Consider the following 16,154-nt stretch of genomic DNA (forward strand, 5'->3'; position numbering starts at 1 on the left):
ATATGTTTGCCTCTCAATCGTGATTCAACTTGTTTTCCGCCATTTTTGAAGCACAGTCCCTGGTGTTGACTGGTGAGCTCTAGTGCAATGAAGAAGTGACACAGTAATACGATGTTGTTTCTTGCTGTTGACACATTTCTTCAGAAACATTATGAAATTTTGTATATATCTGGATTCGTTTAAGTATTTCTTTCTACCGTGTTTGTCTGTAGCTTCAATTCATAAGCCTTTATAATTAGATGCCCAACATATTTGGCATCATGCAGAAAACAACACCGAAGATTCTACACTTGTGTTAATTTAACACACAGGCTGCGTGTCATTTCAACTACCGACATTTGACACACAACTCCAAATGGAGAGTGAGTTATTCTAACCACCTGTTTGTGTTATATTTTAACACAATCATGTTAACACATAGGCATGTCGTTGAAATAACACAACGATTTTTTACAGTGCATGGGCTGGGAACGCTGGTCTGGGATTAGCTGGCTGTATTGCCTGTACTCGACATGTTATCGCCCTCCGTTCCGTTACTCCCATATGCGAGAAGTGCGTGACATGTGCCTTTTTATACATATATCACTAGTTAAAAAACGAGGCGAAGGGCCCACCGGGAAATTTCCCTTTTTCCCGCCTGGTCAGTACGGCCTTGGTAATTGAGATAGTGAGTAATTAATTCCATGTATACCATTATTATGTAGATTGTAAAAATCGTTTCTGATTTTCATAAATTGTTTAGAAGAAGTGCCCGTTGTGTTTGTTTTAAGAACCATATCTGTTTTCAGTATTGACAAGACGAGTTCTATACCATTTTGTACAAACGTACACGTAATATTGTTCACAAAATTGTTAGTAAATCAAATCTGATTAAAATTATTTATAGATATTGCTCTCGATACTCAACTAAATTTAATCTGCACTCAGACGTTTCCGTTACAGTTTTTATGCTCACTTATACCTATTCTTTACATGCACTTCCATACATTGTCCGTATATTGAGTAAGTTAATACGTGGGGCCTTATTTCGTAAAAGTCTTCCCTTAAATTGCATAGCATAATTTACCACAAAACTTGCAAAAATTAATTATAACTGATGAGCCTATTATCACCAAGGAAAACGGAAATTTTGCGTTCCGTTGACACATTGCGTGAAATGAATTGGGTGTCTGGGGTAGAAAATGGCGTACAAGAAAGAGGTGAACCGTATTAGCTTTTCAAATGTCTATGTAAATTCCTTGCAGAAGAGGATTATGGGAAGAGCTACGTCATAGAGTAAGCTATTATATCGGAGAGTTATTGAGTTCTGTGGTAAGGATCACTTTTTAACATTACTTTTCGTACTATAACTGCCATTGGATTTTCAATCTAGCAAAGAGAAGCTGTTTTGTACGTGTGAAGTGTTATTTCCAGTTTTTGTGTTCAGACAGAGGTGGTGACGTTTTGCATGATGTCATCCTCAGGCGATGTCGAGGTAATTACCAGCGTGGATTGCCGGCTTAAATTTTATTTTTTTAGTTATGTATTTTTGGGCCTTATACATTACCCACTCACCATGTACTGTATTACATAAATCTGTATATCTTTTTTAATGCTTTATTTACATAGTAACCTTTGTGAATCGTAATGCAGTGTAGTTTGTTGGTATACAAAAAATGGGTAAAAGAAGTAATTGTAGTAATTAATTCTATGCAAATAATTATAAGGATCTAATAGCATTTGTATTTGAAAGTTAGTATAATTGATTACACAGAAAAACTATGTAGCGCATGGTCAATTTAGAGTATTTCAACACAATAAGACCATGCGGCGTCAATTCGCCGCCTTGGCGCTCTTACCGGACGCCATCTTGACAATTGCGGGAATGCGCCGTTCGCGGTATTGAGCGTGTATAAGCAACGCCTTTGTTTATTTTTTTATTTTTGTTTTAAAAAAGGAGGTGGTTGAAAAGATGAGATACTCTATTAAAATTAAGTGCATTAATGGAATTTCAGAGTAAGTTCTACTTTGTATCATCCAATTGGTAGTTCCGTGAGACAAGTTATGTACTTCACGTGATATGTGATACCTGTATTCATCTTGCATCTTTCCAGGTATAACCAAAATGAGTTACTGCTCTCTGGGTAAATATTATTTTTAGATTGGCAAAGCCAGTACAAGCTTTGCACCAATTTTTATGGTACCAGTTAAATTTTCTTCAGCAAGAACAGTTATACACGTGTTTCCAAAACTGGTAGCGTCATTCAGGGGAAGGGATGTTGATATATATTAATTTCGGGGTATGTTTAGTACAAGGGGTCCAGAAGCACGTAAAAACGCAAAATTTACAGGAGAAATGAGTGATACAAGTACTTAGACGTAACATGACGTTACCAAATCTAACCTAACCTAACATAAACCAACGTAAGCTAACCTGAACTAACCTAAAGTAACGTAATATTAGTAGAAATAAGCGAAATTCTATCATTTTTTGGAAAATTATGCGGGATTCTTACACTAATGTAACATAAGCTAAACTAACCTAACGTAACCTAAACTAGCCTAACCTAACTTAAACTAACCAACCCTACCCCAAACTAACCGAATGTGAGCAGAAATTACCAAAATTGTAACATTTTTTAAACAAAAGAGCTGGACCCCTTCTGCTAAACATAGGCCTTAATTTCCCTTTATTCAGAACATTTGTTTGTATTCTTCGTGCAGATTAAGAATCCGGGTGCCTCGAATAATAATTTAGTCACGCTTCTTGGTCAAAATACTCTTCAAATTCATTCAGAAATGCAGTATTGTTCGCTGCTTACATGTGTATACATGTTTATTATATAGTGTTCGGGTTTACTTATGGTACACCACTCAAAGTAGTTATTGAAAAAAATATGATTCTCTCTCTAATTTTCTTCTTATTGTCTCCTAAAAGATTTGCACTGGGCAACATGAAAATATCTCGTGGCATAGATAAAATTCAAGAGGGCGATCAGAAGTAAGGCTTGAGTTGCCCCTCCAGTCTGAAGGTGCCCTTGGACTTTGTAACAAAAAAACAGTGCTTAAAGTATTACAAATTGTTACATTTCACTTAACTTCAATACTCCGTGGGCTTCACAAAAATTTAAAAGGTTTCGAAACCTTCCGCGAATGCTTCCGCATCCGGCAAATAGTACTTACTTCCACATATCTTTTCTCGTATTAAACATAACTCTCCTGCCGACCTTACATTCCTAAACATCGAATAAAAATTTCAGATTATCATTTCTTACCTCATTTCTCCTGTAAATTTTCTTGATTTTTATAAAAAGAAGAGTGGTATCTCTAAATTTAACCCAGAAGTAATTGTTGAAAAAATATGATTCTTTTGCGATATGCGTATACATAAGCCTTCCGGATGTGTGGCATAAAAGGATAAATTTTAATTACGGTAGGCCGGAATTTTTTCTGTAAAAATTCACTTTTTTTGATAACTAGCCTAATTTTGGTTAGGTTACATTACGTTCTACTTCCTTCATGATTTGCATAGATCGACAGTAGCATTCAAAATAGTGTGCACTGAATTCTCTTGTTTCACTATTGACCTGAAAATTAATTCAACAAGTCACACTGTATTTCTGTTCCATTTACTTTACATATTACTTCCACATTAATTATACTTTATTACCAACAACTCATTTCTACTGTAAACTTAGTTCATTATCCACTTTTGCCCCTACGCAATTAGAATTAATCCGTCATAAACACTACAGTGCTAAAAGCACAAACTAACAGGTGGTAAGTGGCCACTAAAAAGAACTAATACTATCTAACCGACTCAGAGCAGGGCAAAGCTGGTGTTCCTTTAGGGAGCATCGCGTCAGTGTTGGTGGTTATACACGTAAGCGAAGGTAGTGAAAAGAAGTGGATTTTGGCAGTGGTAAAAGTTCAGAAGCACTTGTCATGGTTTCATATTAATAATTCTTAATTTGTAAACATAAAATACTGGTTCTGTATACCATGCAGTAATAGAGCGCCGGTGGAAAATGGCGTCTAATAGCGTCGTGTTTCATATGCACTCGCTTCTTTTATCCGCCGTAAAGGACTTGTAATTATTTTACCCTAGTAACCCTACGCTTGTAAACTTAAAATACAGGTCTATTACTTCGTGTTTAATTCTGTTGTCTACAGAAATTCGTTCGTTATAAATGTCTTTTCATGCCAAGTATTGAATTTTACGTGTGACTTCCAAAACGTGGTTTGCCAAAATTTCACTAGAACCCAATAGGTTGCAAACATCGAACGAGAATAAATTTCAGCATAAACTATGGGTTAACTTTACAATGCCTTCTCCACCTGGTATAGTTACCCAGAAACAGGGTTGTTGGAATTTTCACCAGCCCAAAATTTCCCAGTAGGTTTTATTGGCTAAAACCCATAAAAGTTAACCTCAAAAAATACACTTCAAAACTTGGAATGAAATATTAATCGTAATATTATTATAATTACTTTCTTTTAATTGTACTTAGTGTATGCCTAGATTCAAAATTAGCATAATGTATGTATTTACGGCCAGAACACCATTGAAAAAAAAAAGTTTGGGAATCATTCAGGATGAGAGTTTCCATTTTAAGTGGGAAAGGGAGGCATTTTGTATAATTTGAAAGCGATTTACCTGTTGTTTCTGATCACATCACACGGGGAAACGGTTAAGCAGTTTGAAATGAATTTTTGAACGTAAAGAAGTAGTTATTTCGTACCCTGAGCTGGGATTTTTATATTACTTTGAGTCAAGGGCGCATCCTAGGAGATGGATTGGAGGAAATTCAAAATTCGTGTAGTATGTCACGAGCTCGCCAAGTGAGGAAGGTTAAACTCGGTATATGAACTTTTCGTTGAAAATAAGCTGGCATGTGTTGTAGTGTTTCTGAAAATTTTCGTTTTAAGGGGAGGGGGTGATTTTCCATAATTCATTTGTTCACATTGAAAGCGATGTTGTCTGTGATCGCGTCTCGGGAAGTGCTTGAAAAGTTTGAAATGAGTTTTAGAAGATATTTAGTACCTACCTCAAACTAGAATATTATTATGTAACTTTCTTTAAAGGGCGTAAGGGAAGGGGAAGGTACATTCCTAAGGGGAAAAAGGGGTTAAAATTTCATGCCAGAAATAGAATATCTTAGTACATTTTCATTGATATGCTTATTCTAAGGGGCAGGCGAGGCTCAAACATTTTCCTTGCGCCTAATTCACTCCGTACAAAGAACGGGCACTTAAGCTAGTATTTAATCAAAAGTAATGCAGCTATACTTCCTTTGTTTTTGTTACATACTTGGGTATTAATATAAAGAGAGAAAATGTCTCTCCATGTGTCACTTAATTACAAAAAGAAAACGCTTCACTTGAAATAGGAAATTACTAGATATATCTCTATCTTCTCAACACTAACGGCAATTACATCGTGGAACTCCCTAATTCTTCTTGCGTATCTGATGGAGGATCTGAAACACAGTAGAATTATTGTATGCTACAAAACCCCTTTAATCGTAAAATATATTGTAAGAAACCAAACTCGCAACTGAAAATGGGAAAAAATCTATTTCCAACATTTCAGTTCTTAAAAAATATCTAGAAAAACAAAATCCATTCAATAAAGTCATTTTTTATCTCTGGCTCCTGAATTTGATGTACTATCCCAGTATTTGCCCCGCGTGTTTTCATTGAAACTCAGGACGGCTGGCTCAGGGATTTGAATCATAAGTGTAAGACGAAATTTTATTCCTATTCTGTATTACGTAAAACTATCGACCTCTTTACTCTAGAGAATTGTGTACTCCCTACTTGCTAGAAATCGAAATATAAGCGAGTGTCAATGGTGCAAAGTGTGTGTCACGAAACGCGTATGGAACTTCACTGATTTCTTGTGCATTATTATTATTATTATTATTTATTTATTTATTTCTAAGTAAAATACAGTAGAGAAAGATGCATTTTCGGGATAACTCCTTCGCGAAAGAAGTGCTCGGGAAATTCCCGTAATTGAACACACAAAGCATCGGAAGTGAATACTTCAAGAATAAAACTATTTAGTTTACGCAGGTAGATATAATTTTCATTTAAAACATTTTGAAACATTTACTTTATAAAGTATGAATTATATCTTTGTTAATTCTGTTAAATTAGTTTTTGGGAAAGAAAGGTCTTGCAACAAGTTATCGGGAATTTCCCGTAATTGAATGCAAAAAATTTCGAAAGTGAACTTCAACAATGAAACCATTTATTTTATAAAGCATGAATTTTATGTTCATTTTAAATTAATATATTTGGTATTCATATTTGGCTGCTCACTGAGGCTCCTGTGATGACTCGATTTAGATTTGTTTGTCCCACACACACTACAGATTACAGCTTTCGATTTTTTAAGTTTAAATTTTCAAGGTACAAGTACGAGATCCCTTAAAAAGTAGCGGGTATCCACGCTACAGGATGCAATTTTTCGGTCTATCAGGTTGAAATTTTGGGGTAGAAGCATGAGACATTCAAAGATTGTGTTGGTGATCCAATGAAAAATTTCAAAAATTCATTTTTTCAAAACAGCAGTGAATAGAAAATTGTTGCAAGTTGTGACAATGATAATCTTGATATATATAAAATTTTGATATTTTTACCTCAAAGACATTGCAATTCGAAAAATTCCAATTAACCCCCCCCCCCAAAAAAAAAACATGGGTCAAGGTGATTTCGGTTTTTCCAAAAAGTCTAGGTTTTTCAAACTAGGGCTGACGTTCATCGGGGAGCACACTATCTGGGTAAAGGGAAGGAAGCGCGCCTGGGACCATTATGAGGTACCATCCCGGCATTTCCTGGTGAGAATGAGGGAAAACTAAAAAAAAAAGCCTCATTCAAGATGGCTGGCCTCAAAAAGCTGTTACAGTTTTCCGACCGAGTGTTCCCACCGGGAATCGAGCCCGGGCGAGAGCTTTAGCGACTGTGCCACGCGGGGCCACAGTTAACGATTTAAAAACCCTATGTTACGAAGAGAAGACAGCAGGATTCACCCGTTCAAAACGGGATTTTTCCTAATCATCCTCTGCATGATACTAGTTTTCATACTGTGTTGTACATGCATTTGAGTCTCATTGTATTATAATTATCTTCCATAATCAAAATAGCAGAACAGAAACGGGATTTTACTTATTTTCACTTTATTTTGGAATTTGATTTAAATCATCTGTTTTTATTTAAAAAAAAAAATCAAAGGATTTAAATCGGACTGATTTAATCAACCCTGGTTATTGGCCATCAAATTTGGAGTTCGACTTAGTGAAAAGTTATACGTGGTATGCTATCAACGATACTAGTCCGATTTTGACCAAATTTGGTTTGAAAAAATCCGGGTATTTTTGAAAAAGAGCAACCCACCTGGGTCCATATGGGTTTTTTTCGGTATTTTCGAGTTTAATTATTTTTTTTCGAAATACTTCAATGTCTTTGGGGTAAAAGTGTTAAAATGTAATTTATATTTTAAGATTGTCATTGTCGTGACTTGCAACAATTTTCTGTGTACTATTGTTCAGAAAAAATATGACCGCCATTTTGAAATTTTACATTCAATCGCTGAGAAAATCTATGCAGCAAATTTAGAATGTCTCTTGCTTCTACCTTCAGAATTTCAATTTAAGTCAGAAAATTGCGCTTTTGTAGCGTGGATATCCCGCTATTTTGAAAAAAAAAAAAAAAAAAAAAGCCGCCTTTTTAAAATTTTACGTTGGTATGCCGCCAAAATATATGCTGGAAATTTAGTGCGTCTCGTGCTTGTACTAGGGATGCAAGGGCTCGGAAGAAACAGGCTTTTTTGTGGAAAAGACTCGTGTTTTTTCTGCTTCGCTTTTTTACTTGGGAGATTTTGGCCTTTTTTCAAAATTGTGCTTTAAATTGATAAAGCAGACTTTGTTTCGTTTTTCTAAAACACAAAGCTCATTTAATTAGTGGTTGATGCAGATAATAATATAAAACCTCTAAAATAAACGATGAATTTTGAAAAGATTTTTAAATTAACATATTTACATTAAGAATTCCAAAGGATTAACCAATATATACAGGGTGTTTCAAAACAACACCGCCAACGTTTGAAAGGTGATTCCTGACACCAAGATAAGACAAAGTATAGACCAACCTGGGTGTACGAATGCTTCCTTTCGGATTTACAGGCTGCCAAAAACTTGACAAATGAAATTTAAACGCCTATAGCTTCAAAACTGTGATACCTTCCGTAGTCGGGTCAGGACTTCATTTAGAAAATGTGCACTATCCAAAGATACATGTTTCAAAATCCTAAGGTATTCATCAACTACCTTTATAAAAGTCGTTGCGGAAGTACTGCAGGATTCTGAAAAACGGATATTTGGATAGGGCACAATTAGTACCTAAGTGAAGTCTTGACCCAACTACGTTAGGTCCTATTGTATTAGAGCTATGGACGTCTATATATATATATATATATATATATATATATATATATATATATATATATAAAATTTATTTATTTATTTATTTTCGGCAGCCTATAACTCCGAAAGGAAGAATTTGTGTACCTACGTTGGTCTACTTTTCATCTTATCTTCATGTCTGGAATCACCTCCCAAACGTTGTCAGTGTTTTGAAACACCCTGTATAATATTTTTTTAACCTCTTATATACAAAAGAGTACTTTTTTTAAAAAAAAAGTATATACACATAACTAGCAAAATTGTATGTAGTATTTTTACTTCAAAATATCACTCTCTCTTTTTTAAACAAAATAAAACATGAGAGAAATACGGTGCCTCCGTTTCAATTCAGGCAGAGCATGTATTATCATCATCACAGATATTGTTGAAACTTTTTTATATACCAACTAGACATGTTTTTAAGAGACCCATATTTTTTTGTTGTAATAAATTTTCCCGCCAAGTAATGACGGCCATCAAAGACAGGGAGTGCAATTTATGAATTGTAGAAGACATGGAAAATGGTCAACTTCGGAGCCCCACCATTCAGCTATGGTGACAGGTAGTTATAATTCTTGTTGTGGTATGTGCATAGGTATCTAAATAAACTATATTTTATTATAGTTTGGTTTGCGCATGCTATCTTTTTCTACATAAATTAATAAATGAACGTCAGTTTATCTGAAAAGTCGAAGTTCTCGATTTTTTTTTGAGCACTTCCGGTTCCAATTTTAAAATTGTTTTCACGGTTGGTAAGACATAGCTACCCGCTTTCCGAAAAAAAAAAAAATTATCGGTTCTGTGTGCAACAGTTTTGTCGCAAAAAATTGAAAAATTTTCAAAAATCGCCATTTTTGGGCGCTATTTTCTCGAAAACACCATTTTTTAAAATTCTGAAATTTTGTCAGATGATTCAACTTTACATGAATAATGCACACACCAAGTACCATTCTTGACCAATGCTTCATGAATTAACTACATCCGTTTGAAGTTAGTGAAGTTTCGTTAACTTTGTCACAGTTAGCAACACTGCAAACAATAAAAGTGCAATGATTTAATGATGTTTGTGGTTCACATTCATTAAATGAAGAATAAAAGGTTTTCTTGACACGTTTATTATTATTTTGATCAAAAAGGCTCTCTGAAATAGTAAAATGAGCCTTGCCCCTTCTCCTCAGTTTTTTTTTTATTCCGAAGTAATCTGAGATGCAAATTACGATTACGAAACACACAAATTTTAAGTTTACTTGAAATGGCCATCAAGTAAATTCTGATCTATAAAAAGCCTGGACTATTACCTCAGTGATGATTTAAAATGTTCCAGACAAGATCTCAATTAAGTGCGATGTCATTATAGTGATCTAAAAAGGACAAAAAGTTAAAATTGAAACGTTTTCTTACGCGTTCCATCAAAGAAATTTACGGACTTTTGAAACAGATCAAATCCAGCATAAGAATGGACATATTCAACTAAAGTGGGACAGTCCGCAATCTGCGAGGGAAGTGTGTGTGTGTGTGTATTGTGGAAATTTTAAGTTAGTGGTTACTGCGTTAAAACAAATCAAAGGTGCAGCCTGTATTGAAGCTGTAATGAGTGATCTATTTCCTTTAGTAGTATGATCCGTAGATAATGACAACTGTCTTCTTCAAGAATGTGGTGAATGTCCTGGAGTGGACGGAATAAGTGTGGAGTCTTTTAATTATTGATCCTGATGAAAATAAGTGTTACATATGCCATATGGGAAAACAATGATCTCGTTAGAAAACTGTGCCACTTTGTTTTCTTATCGTACATTGCTGGTTTAACTTTAAGAATTTAATTCATGACCACATCAAGAAAATCCAAAGAGAATTAATTCCTACCGAAAAGCATCATATAAAATTTCAAGATACAAATTCTGTTTTACTTTATGTGGACTTCGTTGAAAACTGGACTGTTATTCTGCAAAGTGAAATTCAGAGTTATCACTGGAATACGAAACAACTGACAGTTTCGTTGTAATAAGCGACGTCAAAATACACGATTCGGCTTATGTATTCATAGCCATAGACAAGATTCTAAAAATACTTGAAGAAAAGCGAAAATATATTTTATAGAAAAAGGTTCGAATACGTGAAAAAAGTGAGCTCCCTCGTGGCTAAGCGGTTGGCGTGGGAGACCCGGGTTCACTTCTTGGCGGGAGCTCATGTGGTTCGGATTCCACGTTTCATATAGCCTCGCTGCTGAACACGACGCTAAACTCAACTCAACAACGTGAAAATAAGTGTCTACAATTTCCCAAACCGTATCAGTGATTTCTGATGGTGCTGCATCCCACTTTAAAAATCGCTTTCAGATGTTCGAGATGCAGACATGTTCAATAAAGCAGTGTTCGAGCAGTGAAACCGGCCATGCAAGGGTCTTTGCGACGTTATTACGGGGCAAGAAGGGGGGGGGTAAAATGTGACAACGCGGCATAACCTTAGCCAAAAACAAATACACAGTACTAAAACCGCAGAACAATTCGTGAGTATAGCGCAAGTACAAACTCCGGGTATTACTGTCGTTTTCTTGCTTGGAACTGAATTCAACAACTTTCGGAAAAAAAAAAAAAAAAAAAATGCAAGAATGGGAAAGTGTGCGACCGGTAACTGGTATTCAACGAAGTCACCCTTGACTTTAGGAAAATGGCGAAGTTTTTATGGCAGTAACGGGTCACCATGAACTTACTTCAAGCTTTCTCCAACATTGAGCTTCTGCAATTCAAAGTGTAGATTTAAGAAGTCTGCGAAAAGGAACTTTTGTTACATACATATACGTATGATAGCCAGTGGTGCATAGCAGAAATATTATGAATAAATCATGAATTACGTAAAGTTGAAGTGCTGTTTATGCTTCCACATGGACCTTCAGCAGGGTACAGGTTTCCAGAAGAGCATAAGAGAAGTGAAAATAAGTGTTTTGTGGCTATCGACAATGTGCTACGCAGGAGCAGGTCCAGGAAGGACTTCTGGGGGGAAAGGGGTTGTAATACTGCTACATACAGCTACTTCTAAGAGCTAAAAAGTCGGGGATGGGTTTTATTTATATATATATAATAACAAAGTTTCTTTTTCTTGGGGGGGGGGGGGTAGTCCCCCTGGCCGAGTTGTGAGTGCATCAACACCTATAAGAGCATCTGCACGGTTACATGTTATTAGCAAAGAAGACACCAAGCAAGCAAATGATTGGTCCATATAAAAAAAAAAAAAAAAAAAAAAAAAAAATTAAGTGAAATTTTGTTTCCGAAGACCATTTGAAGTAAGTGAACTTGAAATTTGTGTTTTTCGTAATCGTAATTTCGAAATAAAAAAATAAAAAAAAAGCAGTAGGGGAAAGGCTCATTTTACTAGTTGAGAGAGCATTTTTGATCAAAATAATAAGAAACATGTCAAGAAAACCTTTTATTCTTCATTTAATTAATGTGAACCACAAAAATCATCAAATCATTGCACTTTTACTGTTTCCAGTGTTGCTAACTGTTAACATCAAAGTTAACGAAACTTCGCTAACTTAAAAAGGCTGTAGTTAATATATAAACCATTGGTTGAGAATGGTATTTGGTGTGTATTATTCATATAAAGTTGAACCATCTGACAAAATTTCAGAATTTTAAAAGATGGTGTTTTCGAGAAAATGCCCAAAAATGTAGATTTTTAAAAATTTTACTATTTCTGAATTTTTTTGCGACAAAACTGTTGCCCACAGGATTTTAAAATTCGAACCGGAAATGCTCGAAAAAATTAGCAAACTTCGACTTTTCATATAAACTGACGTTCATTTATTAATTTATGTAGAAAAAGATACGCATGCGCAAACCAAACTATAATAAAATATAGTTTGTTTATATCCCTATGCACATACCACAACAAGAATTATAACTACCTGTCACCATAGCTGAATGGTGAGGTTCCGAAGTTGACCATTTTCCATGTTTTCTACAATTCGAAAATTGTATTTGGTCTAGGAATTAATTCGTGCGGGTGGACAAGAGATGGCGCAACGAACGGAGCGTCCCACAGTTCCGTGTATCCACACATGTGTTGCAAACCCCTGTCATCGCGTATCGTTCGTAGTATAGGGCAGTGGATTAAAGCGTCAACAACACCAGTTTGTAGTTAAGTGAACATGGCGCAATTTGTGCCTGATAAAGTGTTTTTGCGGGGTGTCCTGCTGCATTACTTTAACATGCAGAAAAGTGCGACTGAAAGTCATCGTATTTTGGTGGAAGTGTATGGTGACCATGCTCTAGCTGAGCGAACGTGTCAGAAGTGGTTTGCACGGTTTAGAAGTGGTGATTTCGGCTTAGCAGACCAAGAGCGAGCTGGACAGCCAAAAAAATTTCAAGACGAAGAATTGACAGCATTGCTCGAGCAGGATTCGTGTCAAACGCAGGAACAACTTGCAGCAGCATTAGGCGTTGATCAAACAACAGTCTCCAAACGCTTGAAAGCCATGGGAATGATTCAACAGATGTCACATTGGGTTCCACATGAATTGAAAGACAGAGACGTTGAAAGACGAAAAACCATTTGCAAATTGCTGCTTCAACGACAGAGCAGAAAGGGGTTTCTGCATCGAATTATTACGGGTGATGAGAAGTGGATCCATTACGAGAACCCTAAACGAAAAAAGGCCTGGGTGAAACCAGGTGAACCAAGTCCATCACAACCAAAACTAGATATTCATTGTGCAAAGGTTATGCTGTGCATATGGTGGGATATGAAAGGTGTGGTGTACTATGAGCTGCTGCAACCGGGTGAAACTATGAATGGAGAACGTTATCGACGACAATTAATGCGTTTGAAGCAAGCTCTGGCCAGAACACGACCAGAATGGGAGAACAGACATGATAAACTTATTGTTCAACATGATAACGCTCGCCCACATGTCGCAAAACCGGTCAAAACCTATTTAGAAAATGTCGGATGGGAAGTTTTACCCCACCCGCCGTATTCACCAGACGTTGCTCCTTCGGACTACTACTTGTTCGATTGCATGAACAACGATTTGATTGGACAGCGGTTTACTTCTTCAGAAGATATCGAAACATGGGTCTCTGACTGGATCGCTTCCAAGGATGAGGACTTCTTTCGCCACGGAATCCGTACATTGCCTGACAGATGGGCGAAAGTGGTGGCTAGCGATGGACAATATTTTTCTTAAGGTATTTATGTATTTTGTGTTTGTACTACAGCTTCAATGTGTGCGTACCAACCGCACGAATTAATTCCTAGACCAAATACTCCCAGTCTTTGATGGGCCATTACTTAGCGGGAAATTTTTTTCGACAAAACGAAAAAATATGGGTCTCTTAAAAACATGTCTAGTTGTTATATAAAAAAAAAGTTTCAATAATATCTGAGATGGTGATGGTACTTTTTTTTGTGTGTGTGTATGTGTGTGTGTGTGTGTGTGCGCGCGCGCATGAGTTGAAATGAAAGGCACCATACATTCATATAATACTCTTAAAGGCTGCACATCAAGAGCTTCGTTTCGGGTGTTTCTGTACATGCTTGAAATTTTTCAATTAAGGTTGTAATTGTCATATACATTGAATATTTCGAACAAATTTTTCATTGATTGCTCACATACGTAATCTGTTACCACCTATCAGGTGCTTCGAATTCTCAAAAACGGTAAAGTTCCGAATTCTGGAATGCACTGACTGTTCCTTAAGCTTGTTCAGAATCGGGGAGGTACAGAATTTTCTGTTCATGAATCATATGCGTAGTAGACTGTTCATATGAGCTTGTGGTTTCCTAGGCTCTAGAACATATAACCACTATCACGGTTTACCCAGTCCTGAAGGTTTCTGAATTTTTAACAAGAGGAATTCAACATATCGTTACCAAAGTTTTTTTTTTATTTTACAAAAAAAAAAAAAAAAAAAAAAACTATGAAATACATTTAAGAGGAGTGGAAAGAACCAATCATTGTTCCAATTCACAAGAAAGAAGACAAAATTTGTTTGTAATAATTATCGAGGCATTTCTCTTAACATTCTATTAACAAGATTGATCCCATACACAGATGAAATTATTGGAGATCATCTGTGTAGATTTAGGTGAAATCGATCAAATATCGACCAGATATTTACCATTGGCCCATTTCCAGATAATAGGAGCATATTTAGAGGGTTCCGATCCCCTCTCCGAAATAAAAATAAATATAAAAAACTTGAGGCGAAATTTGTGCTAAATACATAGGAGTTCCTCGGGATCGTAATACGGGAGATTTTGGATGCGTTAAAATATCGAATAATAGTTTTGATAAAGTAGATACTTTCAAATATCTAGGATCAATATTAACGGACAAAAACTATATTCACGAAGAAATTAAATGTCGACTAAAAGCAGGGAATTCGTGTTATTATTTAGTTCAAAATCTCTTGTCACGAATTCTGTCGAGGAATTTGAAGCTTAAAATAAATAAAACGATAATCATACATGTTCTTGTATGGTTTCGAAACATGGTCGCTTACTCTGAGGGAAGAAAATGGATTGAAAATATTTGAGAACAAGATCCTGAGACGAATATTCGGACCCAAGAGGAACGGGAATGGGGAATGGCGGAAATTTCACAACGAGGAACTACATAATTTATACGGTTTACCAAACATTGTTAGGGTCAACAAGTCTAGGAGACAGGTGGGTAGGTCATGTAGCCGGAATGGACGAAAGTAGGAACGCTTTCAAAATCTTAACTGGAAGACCAATCGGAAAACGACCATTAGGAAGACCTAGGCGCAGATGGGAGGACAATAATAAGATGGATCTTTCAGAAATCTGAATACAAAGTAGAAACTGGATTCAGTTGGCTAATTATAGAAGTCAATGGGGAGCTTTTGTGAACAAGTCATTGAAGTGCGGGTTCCATAGACATAGAGTGAATTAATTTTAGGTGAAATGTATGTACTTTATATGTATTTCGTGCTGCTAGCTAGTTCAGATTTTTTTTTTTTTTTTTAAAAAAAGTATGCCCCTGCCTAATATCAGTAACTTCCGTAAAAAGAAAAGTGTCATGTTAAACGTTGCTGTACGTTTTTTCCTTAATGTTTAAGAAACATTGCTTGGGATTAAAATTGGTTAACGATTGGGGATAATTCAAAATTAAACTCCAATACTGTCACTTAAATGGCATAATTAACATTTAATACTAATTCCTGTTTCTTTTTTCAGTTCGTGACTTGTATTATACGAGGAGAAAGATTTGATTTAAATATAAAAAAAAAAAAAATCATGATTTTTTCCCACCCTGCCAATAACTTACGAACCAAAGGCCTGCACACCAAAATATTGTGTGTGTGTGTACTGAACTCGTGAATGTCTATCACCATCCCAATTTTCGTTAAGATAGGTTGAGTTCCATCGATAGCGTACGGTATATGTTATTCTTTTGTTGATGTTTTAGAAAAGAAAATCCAAAGAAGGGTGAATTCAAAATAAAATCGTTAATTGGATTAGGAAAGAGTGCAAATGAGTGGACACATTCCTTTTTGTAGTTGCAACGAATTGTTAGATAATGTTGAACGGCAGAAGGGTTTGGTAAATAATAATAATAATGTTTTAGCGATGCAACGAAATTCTTATTTAAAATTTATGTGGAATGATTTACATTTGTTAATATTTTATTTTAAAAGAAATGGTATTAAGCATTCTCGCTTAAAGCCGGTGTTCTAAAGGTTA

At 35.7% G+C, this 16,154-nt stretch overlaps 1 protein-coding gene across 5 annotated transcripts in view; it reads left to right on the plus strand.

Moving 5' to 3' along the window:
• Window positions 1–1,155: 1,155 nt before the first annotated feature.
• LOC145663171 (heterogeneous nuclear ribonucleoprotein F-like) overlaps window positions 1,156–16,154 on the plus strand; it is a 75,878-nt gene continuing 60,879 nt past the window's right edge. For 3 of the 5 annotated variants that reach the window (XM_081729502.1, XM_081729501.1, XM_081729500.1), the window contains exon 1: window positions 1,318–1,474. In XM_081729502.1, coding sequence (XP_081585628.1) covers window positions 1,448–1,474 — 27 coding nt within the window. In that variant the 5' untranslated portion in view covers window positions 1,318–1,447. The other 2 variants (XM_081729503.1, XM_081729504.1) reach the window with 2 other exon arrangements.

Source organism: Thermobia domestica, chromosome 10 (assembly GCF_964235325.1).
Source record: "Thermobia domestica chromosome 10, izTheDome1.hap1.1, whole genome shotgun sequence".
Classification (NCBI taxonomy): Eukaryota; Metazoa; Arthropoda; class Insecta; order Zygentoma; family Lepismatidae; genus Thermobia; species Thermobia domestica.